General features: G+C 38.3%; 1 protein-coding gene across 1 annotated transcript; it reads right to left on the bottom strand.

Moving 5' to 3' along the window:
- Positions 1–1,314: 1,314 nt before the first annotated feature.
- On the bottom strand, positions 1,315–9,612 carry LOC120275701. Its single transcript, XM_039282371.1, has 10 exons — positions 9,274–9,612; positions 3,864–4,254; positions 2,791–3,708; positions 2,678–2,713; positions 2,519–2,596; positions 2,324–2,404; positions 2,151–2,225; positions 1,870–2,074; positions 1,551–1,769; positions 1,315–1,465 (listed from the first exon to the last, which is right to left on the bottom strand). The coding sequence occupies exons 3-8, from the start codon at positions 3,019–3,021 to the stop codon at positions 2,066–2,068; spliced, it is 510 nt and encodes a 169-aa protein (XP_039138305.1). The 5' UTR covers positions 3,022–3,708; positions 3,864–4,254; positions 9,274–9,612; the 3' UTR covers positions 1,315–1,465; positions 1,551–1,769; positions 1,870–2,065.
- Positions 9,613–13,567: the final 3,955 nt, after the last annotated feature.

Genomic DNA, 13,567 nt, shown 5'->3' with positions numbered 1-13,567 from the left:
ACTAGGGCATCGTCAGATGGAGTTGAAAGTTAGGACATGTGAGTGAGTTCGCAGGGAATGCTTGTGGAAGTGATTTTTGAGTCTTTTTTTCATGATTGTATAACCCATCCGGTCTTCAGAGGAAGGTGGAATAGAATGGCTAGTGATTTGCACTGAGATGATGTTATAAAAATAATCATAATTTTTTTTTGTGCAGTTTGAGATTATGGCTGCAGATTATACATGTTGTAATTATACATCAATCATAATTCTTTTTCTTTTTTTTTGTGCAGTTTGAGATTATGGCTGCGGATTATACATGTTGTAATTATACATCAATCATAATTCTTTTTCTTTTTTTTTTGTGCAGTTTGAGATTATGGCTGGGGATTATACATGTTGTGTGCATTGAAAAACCATGGATGAATTGCTGCAGATTAATAGTCTTGAGTTGCTGCAGATTGCAGATTCATAGTCTTGAGTTACTACAGACTGCAGATTCATAGTCTTGAATTGCTGCAGATTCATAGTTTTGAATTGCTGCAAATTGCAGATTCATAGCCTTGAGTTGTTGTAGATTGCATATTCATAGTCTTGAATTGCTGCAGATTGATAGCCTTGAATTGCTGTAGATTCAAAGTCTTGAAATGAATTTAAATAAAAGTGCTGAATATTGCAAGTTTATACAACTGTTAATGCTATTCTGAAGGTAAAAAATAAAAGTACAATAACTCAAGCATCATAATGGGGAAGATCACATAATAATTTGAACCCATTAATACAATAACATGGATAAAGTAGTTTCTTCCATTTAGAATGTAAGATTCACAAAGTTAACAAATGGTAGCCTTCACAATTTTTAAGCAATTGAGATAGGTAACAAACAGAAAAGGACACTGTTTTTTTTTTAAACCTAATTTAAAGCTGCTAGGTCCCCACTGTTGTGGTCCATACATAATTTTAAAACAAAAGAACATTAAGCACACAACAACATCACACACTTTAATAAAGCCACACTTTAATAAAGCCATTATTATGGCTTCCAAGATGTAGTACTCCCTGGTGGAAGCCAATTTTTTTCTTTTTTTCCCTGCTTCACTTGCTTTGTTTCTATCTTCTAAATTTCTTAGCATTCCTTCATTATTGATCACAGGTGGTCTTGATGGGAATGCTTCCTTGCCTGACTCTTGGACAGGGGTTGAGTTTTTGATCCTATAGTTGTTTGGTGAGTTTTTCGATTCGATTACATTTCATAGGGAAAAATATGTTTTCCATCAGAAAAGTTAAGTGTTTCATCTAAAGCATCAATGAAATATTCCAACAGATATACCTGTGCTACTTGTGCAGTTAAATGACTCCTAGTTGTTGCATGATCTGGGTTGTGGCTGACCTGAGTAGATGGCCTTGCAGGCACATGCTTCCTTGCCTGACTCTTGGACAGGGGTTGAGTTTTTGATACTATTGTTGTTTGGTGAGTTTTCTGATTCTATTTCATAGCGAAAAATATGTTTTCCATCAGAAAAGTTAAGTGTTTCCTCTAAAGCATCAATGAAATATTCCAACAGATATACCTGTGCTACTTGTGCAGCTGAATGACTCCCAGTTGTTGCATGATCTGGGTTGTGGCTGACCTGAGTAAGTGGCCTTGCAGGCACATGCTTCCTTGCCTGACTCTTGGAGAGGAGCTGATTTCTCCCTGCCATTGTGATAACTTTTTTGAGGTTTGCTCTTCCATCTCCAGTTGTTATTGTTGTGAGGGTGGATTCATAGGTGTTCTTATTATGATCTACCTATGTTTTATCAGGAAAAAAATAAATGTCTCAAAATAAAAAAATGTTCTGCATCACTGAAGTATTTCAACATCAAAACTTATGTTACTTGTGTAGTTACCTGACTCCCAGTTGCTGTAAGACTCTGCAGATCATGAGCTGGGCTATAGATGACCTAAGTAAGTGGCCTTGCAGGTATATGATTTCTTGCTTGATTTTTTGTGATGAGTTGTTTTTTTTCCTCCCATTGTCACAAGCTTCTCCAGCTTTGATCTTCCATCACCAGCTACAGTTGTGGGGATTGTTTCATGATTGATTTAACTCTCCTACAATTTCCACATAATTAATTTACATCACAAATCTGCAAAAAAAAATTTTAGGATTAAAGATTTCAGCTATTACCTGTGGTAGTGGTTCATTTGCATGATTTCCACTTACAGTAGGTATATGGATATCATGTGCTGGGTTGGGTATTTCCTGGGGAGGTTTTTATAGTAGGTAAATTAACAATTAATACACCAAGTAGATGAGGTAGGTATTTGGTAATATACAAATACCCTCCCCTATCAAAATACCTGTTCTGCATGAATGTCATTTGTTGCTACTGATGGTGCAGAATTCACAGCAATGTTTGTGTGAGTAGGTAAATCTCTCATCTGAATTAAATTTCAGTACAAAAAGAAACAACTAAATAACATTCCATGCAAACATACTACTACAATTTAAGACCAAATACCTATACAGTGTGAATAAAATGCTAAACCAAATACCTCTACAGTGTGAATAAAATGCTCATGAAGCACTTCCGGATCAATTGTGTCCATGGGGTCCATATGCTGTCTAGCATCCTGTTACAAACCAAACAATGTTATTATCATATACCACCAAAGAAAGGAAAATCATCAAGTTATAGAAGCTCATCATTATACTTCTTCATTTTGTTGTTCTCCAGTTGTCCTTTGTCTCTGTAAAAATAGGTGTCATGTAAGTAATTCCTAAATTATAAACAAACAATATTTCTGAAATGTGAACATGTACTCACTTGCGAGCCATGGAATCTCTTGTTGTGGCCAATAGTCCCACAAACACTGCACCTATTGTTATGTCCTTTCCTACTGACCTTCCCTCTTTTGTAGCCTTCCTGCTCATCAAGTGAATCCTTCTTCCTCATCAAGGGTTTCCTACCCCTATTTCTGTTTGCTGATTCTGGGGGTATCATTGGACCTTGTGGACTCTTGGGCCAGCAATTGGAGTCTTGGGTTGGGTTCAGCATATGGTTATAGGTAGCTAGGAAAGATCTAACAATGTAACACTCATCTATGTAATCTTCAGGATTTTTTTTGTTGTAATAAAGTGATGATATTGCATGGTATACCTATCAACTACCACTTTCTACAGCTGCAAGACATATCTTTAGTGTCAACAATAAATTGGCCATCAAAACAAACAACCTGGTACTTGTCACCACCTGACCAGGTTGTCCTGCAGGACCAACTGAGCTGTTTGGCTTTCTCTAAATTGTTAACAATCTTAGGACAATGTCTTGTTTTGCATTTTTTTTCATTGGGTCTCTTTTTCTTTGGATCCTAATCATGAGTTGTGTCCTAATCATTTCATTTAGAGTAACTATGCCTTTGGTCCTAGCTTCCAAGATCTGGCTGTTAAAGCATTCACATAAGTTATTAAGAAACATGTCACATTTAAATTTGGATTTGAAATGTGATCTGCTCCAGTGTACAGGGGCAATATTTTTCATGAAAGTGTATGCCTCCTTTGACTTATCCTTGAGTGCTTCCATTGCCAAATTAAATGCAGGAATATAACTACTCCTAGCACAAGCCCGTAGCTGATCCTGTAGCCCTTTGCCTCTAAATCTTCTTCTAAAATTTGTGTGTATATGCCTTACGCAAAACCTACGTTCACTGTGAGGAAATATTTCCTCGATTGCATTTAGAAGGCCCTATGGGGTAATTTAGGTTTTGTAAAAAAGTTCCAATAACCAGCAAACAAACACAACAAAAAGAAAAAACACCAAAGAAAACAAGATATTCAGGAAAAATTTAAGGATTGTTATGAAATTACACAAACAAACTTATATTGAAATTATACACTTACCTTCTGCCTGTCGCTCATGAATGCCCAGTGATGTGAGTTGCATATCTCCAAGTCTTCAGCCAAAAGTTCTAGAAACTAGACCCAATTAAGGTAATTCTCCTTCTCTACTACTGCCCATGCTACTGGATAGATGCAATCGTTTGCATCAATGCCAACAGCTGTAAGGAGCTGACCACCATACATCCCCTTTAAGAAACAACCATCAACTGAAATTACCTGTCGACAGCCTGCCAGGAATCCTACTCTGAGTGGGGATAAGCATACATACATTGCTGAGAACACACCCTCGTTATATTTAAATTTTATTGTCGGCTGTGGGTGTGTCCTAAGCAATTCCAACCTGTAGTCATATAGCCTACTCATCTGGGTGTGCTCATCCCCATCAAGCATTCTAATTCCCAGCAGGATCAAAACAGGAAAACAAATTCACTGTTATAAACACCATAATGCATTCAATTTGCATGTAAATTAAAGACTTACTCAAGATAACTTGATAAACAGGGCAAAACAAAAGTCATTATTATACCTTAGGGCAATACTTTTGGCCCTCCATGATTTTAATATGGACAAGAAGATGGTGAGGGGGATGCCGGAACTAAAGCAAGGATCACAGTGTGAGGATTTGTGTATTGGCAAAGCAATCAAGAAATTCTTTTCCCAGTGGAGTGGCACGAAGAGCTAGTACATGTCTTCCGTTGGTCCATATGGACCTCTGTGGCCCTATGAGCGAAGATTCGCTGGGAGGAAACAGGTATTTCTATCTAATTGTTGATGACTTTAGCAGGTAGTGTACGGTGTTATTCATTAAGAACAAGTCCGAGGCCTTTGCAAAATTTCAAATCTTTCATGCATCTGTGGAAAGGCAGATAGGCATGAAGCTAAAGGGAGTGATCGTGGGGGGTGGGGGAGTTCTCATCTAAAGAATTCGAAGATTACTGCAACAAGTATGACATTCGAAGGAAGTTCACAACCCCCTACACACCCCAGCAAAATAGCATTGTGGAGCCCAATAACCGGATTGTTATTGAAATGGCAAGAGGGCAGCTCAAGAGTGGAGGTTTTCCCGTGAAATTCTGTGGAGAGGCAGTGTCCACTGCTGTGCATCTCATCAACCGATCACCGACCCATGCATTGCACAATAAGACCCCTATAAAGCCTGGTATGGAGCAAACCCTCTGTAAGTTATCTTCGAGAGTATGGCTGTATTGCTTTTGCCTTTATTCCCTCTCAAAATCTGCAGAAACTCAGTGATAAGTCTGAGAAATGTGTATTGATTGGGTATTGCCTTGAAGCCAAGGCATACAAACTGTTTAATCCCATTACTTCTAAAGTTATTGTAAGCAGGGATGTGGTGCTTCATGAGAGTTCTCAGTGGAATTGTGATACCAGTGCTCATGAAGGACCTGAGATTGCAATTGAGGATGCAATTGGAATAACAGGTGATGCAGTAACTGAAACTGAAAAGGATGGAGACCTACCTACTGGAAGACAAAGCTATCTAGATGCACAAGAAGAAGAAACACCGCCAAGGAAGACTCGCTCACTGGAAGACATCTACAGCACATGCACAATTGCTTTGTGTGCTGGTGCCCTAGCTAATTTTAAGGAGGCTGTGAAGTATAAGGGCTGGCAAGAGGCTATGGATGCTGAGATAGCATCAATTGAAAAGAATAGCACCTGGGAATTGTGTGAATTACCTATAGGCAAGCATGCTGTGGGATTGAAGTGGATATACAAGCCCAAAATGAATGCACAAGGAGAGATTGTTAAATAGAAGGCTTGATTGGTCACCAAGGGGTATTCACAGCGGCATGGAGTGCATTATGAGGTGTTCTTTCCAGTTGCAAGGTTAGAGACAGTAAGACTCATGCTAGCATTAGCAGATCATGCAGGGTGGCCGGTTTATCATTTCGATGTGAAATCAGCATTTTTGAATGGAGACATTCAAGAGGAGGTGTATGTGATGCAACCGGAGGGCTATGAAGTCAAGGGGAGTGAAAATCAAGTTTATAGATTGAAGAAAGCATTGCATGGCTTGAAACAAGCCCCCCGTGCATGGTATGGCAGAATTGATCAACATTTTCGGGATCATGGGTTCATAAGAAGTGAGCTTGAGCATACATTATATCGAAAGGTACTGAAGAATGGAGATAGTCTGCTACTGAGTCTCTATGTGGATGACATCATTTATACAAGCTCGACCAATGCTCTTGTCAAATAATTCAAGGCTGACATGATAAAGACTTTTGATATGCCAGACTTAGGTAAGTTAAGCTTCTTCCTCGGGCTTGAAATCAAACAAGAATCAAGTAGGAATTTTATTAGACAAAAGAACTACATTGAGGTGATTTTACAACAACTTAACATAGTGAATTGCAAACCTGTGATGACACCATGAGAGTTAATGAGAAAACACTAAGAAGGACAGACACTGGGCTCACTGATCTAATGATGTATAGAACCCTCGTTGGCAGGCTTTGCTGTGAGTTATCTTTCCAGATTTATGAATTCTCCTTGCAATACTCATTTCACTACAGCAAAACGAGTGATGAGGTATCTCGCTAGTACCAAGGATTTGGCCTATGGTTCTCTCGGGATGATGGTGGCATGTTTGAGGCCTTCTCAGATAGCGATTAGGGGGGATCCTTGCCTGACCGGAAGAGCATGACTGGTATGCTTGTTCGACTGGGATTGAGTGCCATATCCTGGAGCTCAAAGAAGCAAGATGTGGTAGCATTGTCGACCACGGAGGCGATGTATATAGTCGTGACCACTGCTGCCTATCAAATTGTCTGGTTCAGGAGGTTACTGTAGGAATGCGGGTGTACTTTCAATAACTCAACTTGTCTCTGGTGTGACAACTAATCAGAAATTGCTGTGGCCAAGAATCCCGCACACCATGGAAGGACCAAGCACATCGATGTGCGCTATCACTTCATTAGGGGATGGGTCAGTGACAGGGTGCTTTCTCTTCAACATTGCTCAACCAATGACCAACTTGCGAATCTATTCATTAAGCCTCTTCTACCTGAAAAGCATGCTATGATGAGAAGCTTGATTGGAGTGTATAAGCTTCAATCAAGGGGAGGTGTTGAGAGGTTGATTGAAGATAGTGTGTGGACTATAGGCATGGCCAATAAGCTCGAAGTATCGCAGTGAAAGGATGGTGCGGTGGTGGAGAGAAGATGGGTCAAGTATAGCACTGTACCATTGGAGAATGGCAAACCATTTTGGTTGAAGAAGCAGGGCATGGATGCTATGTCTAATGAGCAGTTAAGGCAGTTGAAAAGTTTTTGAATGTATTAATATTTAATACATAATCTCTAGGTTTTAGTGTTGAGCTAATGCTGGAGTAGATTAAGATTGTTTTGTGACCAATGGGCAAGTTGTTGTTTCTTTGCATAATGGTTTTTATGCTATCTGTCTCCTTGTCTGTAGTATTATATATATATATATATATATCAATGATAGTGGACTACTGTGATTGGCTGGTTGCATGGTTTGTCTTCCCACTTTTTTTTGACTTGTTTTTTTTTTTGGAAGGAGGAGCGGGGCGAACCCACTAGAGACCCAGGGACGTGCACAAGCCTCGGTGGAACAAGTGGGGGACGGGGCCACGCTCACGTGGGCGCTGAAACCACCCGTACACAACCACTATTCACAACTCCCAGAAATGTGCCCTCAGCCGAGAATCGAACTCTCACCACTCGGTGAGAGCTCTATCGGCGACCCGTGTACCAATAGACCCGAAGGTCGTTGGCTTTCTTTTGACTTGTTGACTGTATACTCTCATAGAACAAGCGAGACCTTTAAGCATTTCATCGAACACCCATCTCTTCTCCCTCAATCAACATCCAAATCTCAACAATCACCGCATGAAAATTATATTGGTTGCTCTTTTATAATCCACAAAAATAAAAAGCAACTCTTAATTTTTGAAAAACTAACAACCTCGCTGACAACCTTGTCGCTTATCTTAAAAAATAACAGTTAAAGTTGAACAATTTAGATTAGATAGTTACCGTTTGAATCAACAATTCAATACTTATAATTCATAATATTCTGCACTATTTATAAGAAGCTGTATTGTTCATCACACTATGCATTGTTTATCCTATTAAATACTGTAATTAATATGTGTGACACTACTGTCATTGGATGTTACATCTTTAGATTTCTTATCTTAGGACATTAGTAGCTCATATATATATATACACTAATTCATTTTATTCAGTTAATCAACTCAATTAGTTTGTGTTACATGAATTGGTTGAGAAATATCTGCTAATTGAATAGGTTTTATTCATGTCTGCAATTATTGTTCTTTGATTGCTGTCTTTTGAATTGATGATATTTAAAAATTATTAGAGTCATCATGTATTTAAAAATTGTTTTGGTTATTTTCCATCTTGGCAACCTTGCTTTTTATTTATAAAAGAAAATGTGAAAAGAAAACGAGTTCATTTTAGAAAGCGTTAGAAAATTTGTACTAGAAATTTTGTACAAATTTTACAAACAATACAAATAAGTTATACCATTTTGGCTTACGTGGGCATCAATAATCCTCCTATCATTAAGCACCTGAATGTTATTTGAAACCTTAAACACTTTCACAGATCTACGGCTGCTTAAGGATGACAGTCATGGACTATAAAATGACTCCTTTTAGTGCCTTTAAAAAAATTTAAATGTATCCATTATAATGAAGCTTTAAATATTCCATGGTATAAAAGCAAAAGTCTTGAACTCATTAACAAATATAATGGTACTCTAGAAATTGAATAATTAAACCTTCAATTCATGTTGGAAAGATTGCAAAAAAGAAATGGACAGCATAAAAAAAATAAGATGGATCCTTTAGAATTAAGTATTAAATCTTGCATGGTCAAAAGAAGAGCCCTGAACTCAAACAAAAATAATTATACTAAAGAAATTGAAGAATTAAAAGGCTTTATTTAATTCATATAGAAAATATTGCACAAAAAAATAACCCATATATGTCTAAACGGGGGAAAAAAAACAAAACATATATCTCTCTATGTATGTTCAAATTTCATCATAGCGTAAAAACCTAAACTAAAACAAATTCATCTCAACCAAAGACACTGATATGCTAGAAATTGTGAAACCAAAAAGTGAAATTATGTAGTAATGCATAAAAAAATCAAATAATTTTATTTAAAAAAAAAATCAAATCTCATCAACCAGGAATAAAAATTAACAGATATTTCATTTTAAAGCCATCCAATGATACGCTCACCCAAGTACTCTAATTAAACAACTCGTTAAGCCATAAGAATTGTCCAACAAAACCTATTTTCTTTCACTTGCTTCCAATGAAAATCCATCAAAACAGATAAATTAAACTAATTTCACATGAAAACACCACAAATATGAAGAAAAATCTCACCTTTCGTCCTTGGCTGGAGGTTGATAAGAGTGAGAATAGCCACCTTGCTGCACTCTCGTCCACCGCCCCGGAGTATAGAAACAAGGGACGCAATGGAGCCAGAGAGTTGCCAGCGGTGCTTCATCGACGTCCTCGTCAGCCACCGGATCTCCTTCGCCGCCTTGATCCGACGTTCACATCATCTGAAGAATCCCTCCATGATTCCCTGCAGCTCTTCCGCTTTCGTTGCCGAGCTCTAGTCGGAGATTTCACCAGCCGACGAACCCATTAACCATGAAACCATTATTATGATAAATATTTTATAAGTAAAGCCTAAACTTTATAAAAAAAAAACCCAAATAGTAAAATCCAACCTTCAAGAAGTCACTGGAGCATACCCATGGTGGCACTGATTTCCGGTGGAACGATAGGCCCCATCACAGTCTCAGGGTTGATCACCACCACATCCACCCCAATCTCTCCGGTGAACTCTCACGCCACCTTCTCCACCATCTTCTTCGAACCGCGTACCATCTCTATACCACCAAATCAATCAAATCTCAAAACCCAAATCAACAATGAACAATGGATCACTCACCCCATTCTGCTTACAATGCTCGAGATTGGTCCAACATTCCTCATCGATGACTACATCCAAAGGCCAGCTAGGGTTTGGCATTACCGTAGAGATCAACGAGGTCACCACCACGCGCTTCACTCCACTCTCCTTCGCTACACGGAGCACATTGACCATCCCCTTCAACGCCGGCTCAATCAACTCCCTCTGTCCCCAAATTCCCAATTATCAAAACCAAAACCAACATAAATTGGAGGAGATTCAGAGGGAGGAGGAGAGGGAAAGGGGGGAAAACCTCAGGATCCTAAACAAGATCAATGATGCAAGGGGAGGCGAGGTGGAGGATGCCAGAGACACCATGGATGGCGGCGAGGATGGAATCGAATTTCAAGAGATCGATATAAACAACCCTAGATGGTTCACCGGAGAGAATGCATGGGAGAAGGGACTGAGAGAGAGAGAGAGAGAGATTCGATGATGTAGGGAGAGAGGGAGAAAGAGACAGGTTCGCTGGAGAGAATGGGGAAACCATTTACAACTTGGACTGGATTGAGGGAATGGTTAGCTGGTAAGTCACGAGTAATTAACAAAATTATGAGCGGTGGGTATAACAATCGCCACTAATAATTTGCTGCTATACCTCTCGATTCTTGTAGTGTTAATTGATTATAAAAGAATCACTTTCAGTGAGCAATATCGTTGGTGTGGGTAAAGATATGTTTGGCAATTCCGTGACAAGTACGAATATGCAACTTAAAATATGATTCTTCAAGCAACCTATTTAACTAAATACATGGTAGCTCAATGTCACATTGTACATGACAAACCATCTACATACATCCCATAATTAATTTTATAATAGAAGGGTAATTTTCTTCTATAGGTATCTAAGCATGTATTGATTTCATTTTGAGCACCTAATTTTAATTTGTATCAATTTGAGCATCTTACTTTGATTTTCTTTCAACGGAAGGAACTGAGACAATTCCGGTGAGAGAATGTTGATGTGTTTGTCAAATTGCTTGTATGGATAGTATTTGCCACATCACATGCACGCTTGGCTATGCTAGTTGGATGACTCTTCCGCGTGGAGTCTCTTTGCCACATTAGATGCCAGGTCAAGTTGCCTTCGTAAACCCTCTCCCTCAATCGATCACCTTTTTTTCCCCCCTTCTTTCCCCTTTGCTTTACCCTAGAGAACGCCAGTCATCCTGTTACACCTCATCCCGTGGGTCCCACACATGACATACCGCCACAACAACCCAGGGAAAATCAAATACTTGCCTCAACCATAGATTGTCGTAAGGCTAACTTGTTCCCTGTGCACTACCACTATAACAACAAAGAATAGTTTAACAATGAAGACGTACAACAACCTTACTACACAAGAACTTCAATTTAACATAAGGTAAGTACACAGATAATCATAACATAGAGGTCATAAGGATAATGATAAAAACAACCCCAACACTAGGTAAATTCTTCATACAACACAAGGTCCTGACTAAGATAAATATTGACATCCAAGGAAAGTAATACACCACATGAAAGTATAACATCCTAGTGGATCCATCTAATACATGTCAAAATGTTTAAGTATCATACACAACTCAAGAAAACACAAATATAAACTCTTTCAAGCACTTCACGCTTTCACCCCAATGTTGGTGAGTAATAAGGTTACTTAGTGAGGGACTAAACATGGAACTATATCACATACATGAATAAATAAAATGAAATGCTAAAAGTAAGCTTTCAATGCTTATTAATAAATAAGACACTTTAAATAACCAGTTTAACACAAGAAAATTTTTAACTTCCTTGATGGAATGCAAAATAGAACTTTTTGAAATCATCCATGAAAATGGTACAAGCCTAAAATCCAAGTTTAATAATCCCTTTCAATAACTCAACAATTCAAGAGTTCATAATGTGAACAAATAAATAAATCAAATGTTGAGAGTTTCACAGATAGCCTCAAAAACCCTCGATCTCTAACCGTGGTCACGGTTAGGTCAAGAGGCACCAAAATGTGCATATCTTGGCGTTGGCCATTGGAGAACCCGTGTGGTGACTACGGGCACCCAATCTTGCACATCTTTCAGGCTCTCTACGCATCTCCTGAAAGGGTAACACCTCATCTGAGTACTCCACGCCACCACAACTAGGTCGGACTGTGGAAACTCTAACCCTTACTGCAGTAAGTACTGGGGATCCCCCATGTCATCATCAAAACATTTAAATAACAATACAAACGGTAGGATCAGTATATACATCAACATGATAGCATAAATCTCATCAAGAGATCACAAGTGTTCATATACAAAATTTTCACTCCAAGAGTGAGCAAACTGATTATCACATCTTTAATGAAACCATTTTCATCAAGAAAACATCATAGAAGAGTATCCTTTGAAAGTTTGCTTCAAATATAGCATTATCACAATGAAATTTAACTTGGTTTACACATGCCTTTTGGTCATTATAACAAGAATATCAAGTCCCTTGAAAATACACAATTTGAAAACATATATTTTAAAACATAGGGTTTCTAAACTATAAGTAATATATAAACTTTACCAATATTCATGAAATAAGCCAAGTCATAAATCATCATAATTTCTAAATTCCATGTAAAACATTTCAGGAGTTTTAACAACAACAAGTTTATCATTCAAAGGAAATCAATTTAAGTATTAGAAAACATGCATGATTTATAATCTATAATTTAGTAAATCCCACTTACATACTTGGTGAGCTAAAACACTCCAGTGTTACTTCTCCAACGGCTCTTTTCCTTTGCTTGAAGTCTCACCTCCTAAAAGCAATTAAACAACCCCAAACAACAACCAAACATCATCAACAACTTGATCAATTAGAATGAAGGACAATGCTCAAAATGAAAAGATAATTGCTTCTAAGGTTTGCTAAACACTCTAACAAAAAAGATCTAACAAGAATGAAACTCTCAAAATCCTCAAAACTAACAAAAAAATAGCAAAGAAAACTTAACTTGTTTCGGTGCTACAGTAACTCTAACATAAGAGATGAAACATCTCTCTCAATTATCAATGAATTCAAGGTTTTACAACTTTAAAATGCTTCTAAACTTTAAATCCATACAAAAACTAAGATTTCCCACCAAAATTTCAAAGAAACTCAACAATAAAGAGAGGAGAGAAAAGGAAGAAGGAGAAGAGAATCAACTTACCACCGAATCTTCTCTACACCCTAAAAAAGCTCTTCTTCAATAGAGGAGAAGAAGATCTCCATTTCTTCCTTTGTTTGGAGGCCAAAGATTAGGAGTTTGTAGCGGAGAAAATGATGATTCTAGAGGAGGATGAAGAAGGAAGGAAAGAAGGCTCAAAGAAGGACCCGGAAGCTCAAAGAAGGCCTTTAAATAGACCAAGGCCCGTAAAGCTTCACGGGCTACCTCACAGCCGCAAGGGAGGCCTTGAGGCCTCTCTAGAAAGCTTCACGGGTTCTTTTGTAGGAAAGGAAGGCTACCAAGCCTCTCTGGATGGCTTCACAGGCTCCCTTGCCCACAATGGAGTCCGTGAAGCCCCTAAATCAGCCCCTTACGGGCACACCTAGTGCCCGCAAGGCTTTGGCCTTGCTTTAACCTTTTTAAAAGCTTTCCCCCACCTTTTTAACCTTCCAAAAGACTTCAACTAAGATCCTAACATAAGATGACACTCAAAATAACTTAAACACTTAAGTTATACTCAAGAAACAAAA

The sequence above is a fragment of the Dioscorea cayenensis genome, chromosome 14 (assembly GCF_009730915.1).
Source record: "Dioscorea cayenensis subsp. rotundata cultivar TDr96_F1 chromosome 14, TDr96_F1_v2_PseudoChromosome.rev07_lg8_w22 25.fasta, whole genome shotgun sequence".
Lineage (NCBI taxonomy): Eukaryota > Viridiplantae > Streptophyta > Magnoliopsida > Dioscoreales > Dioscoreaceae > Dioscorea > Dioscorea cayenensis.
Note: the sequence above shows the minus strand (reverse complement) of the source record. Positions and strands in the feature narration are given on the sequence as shown.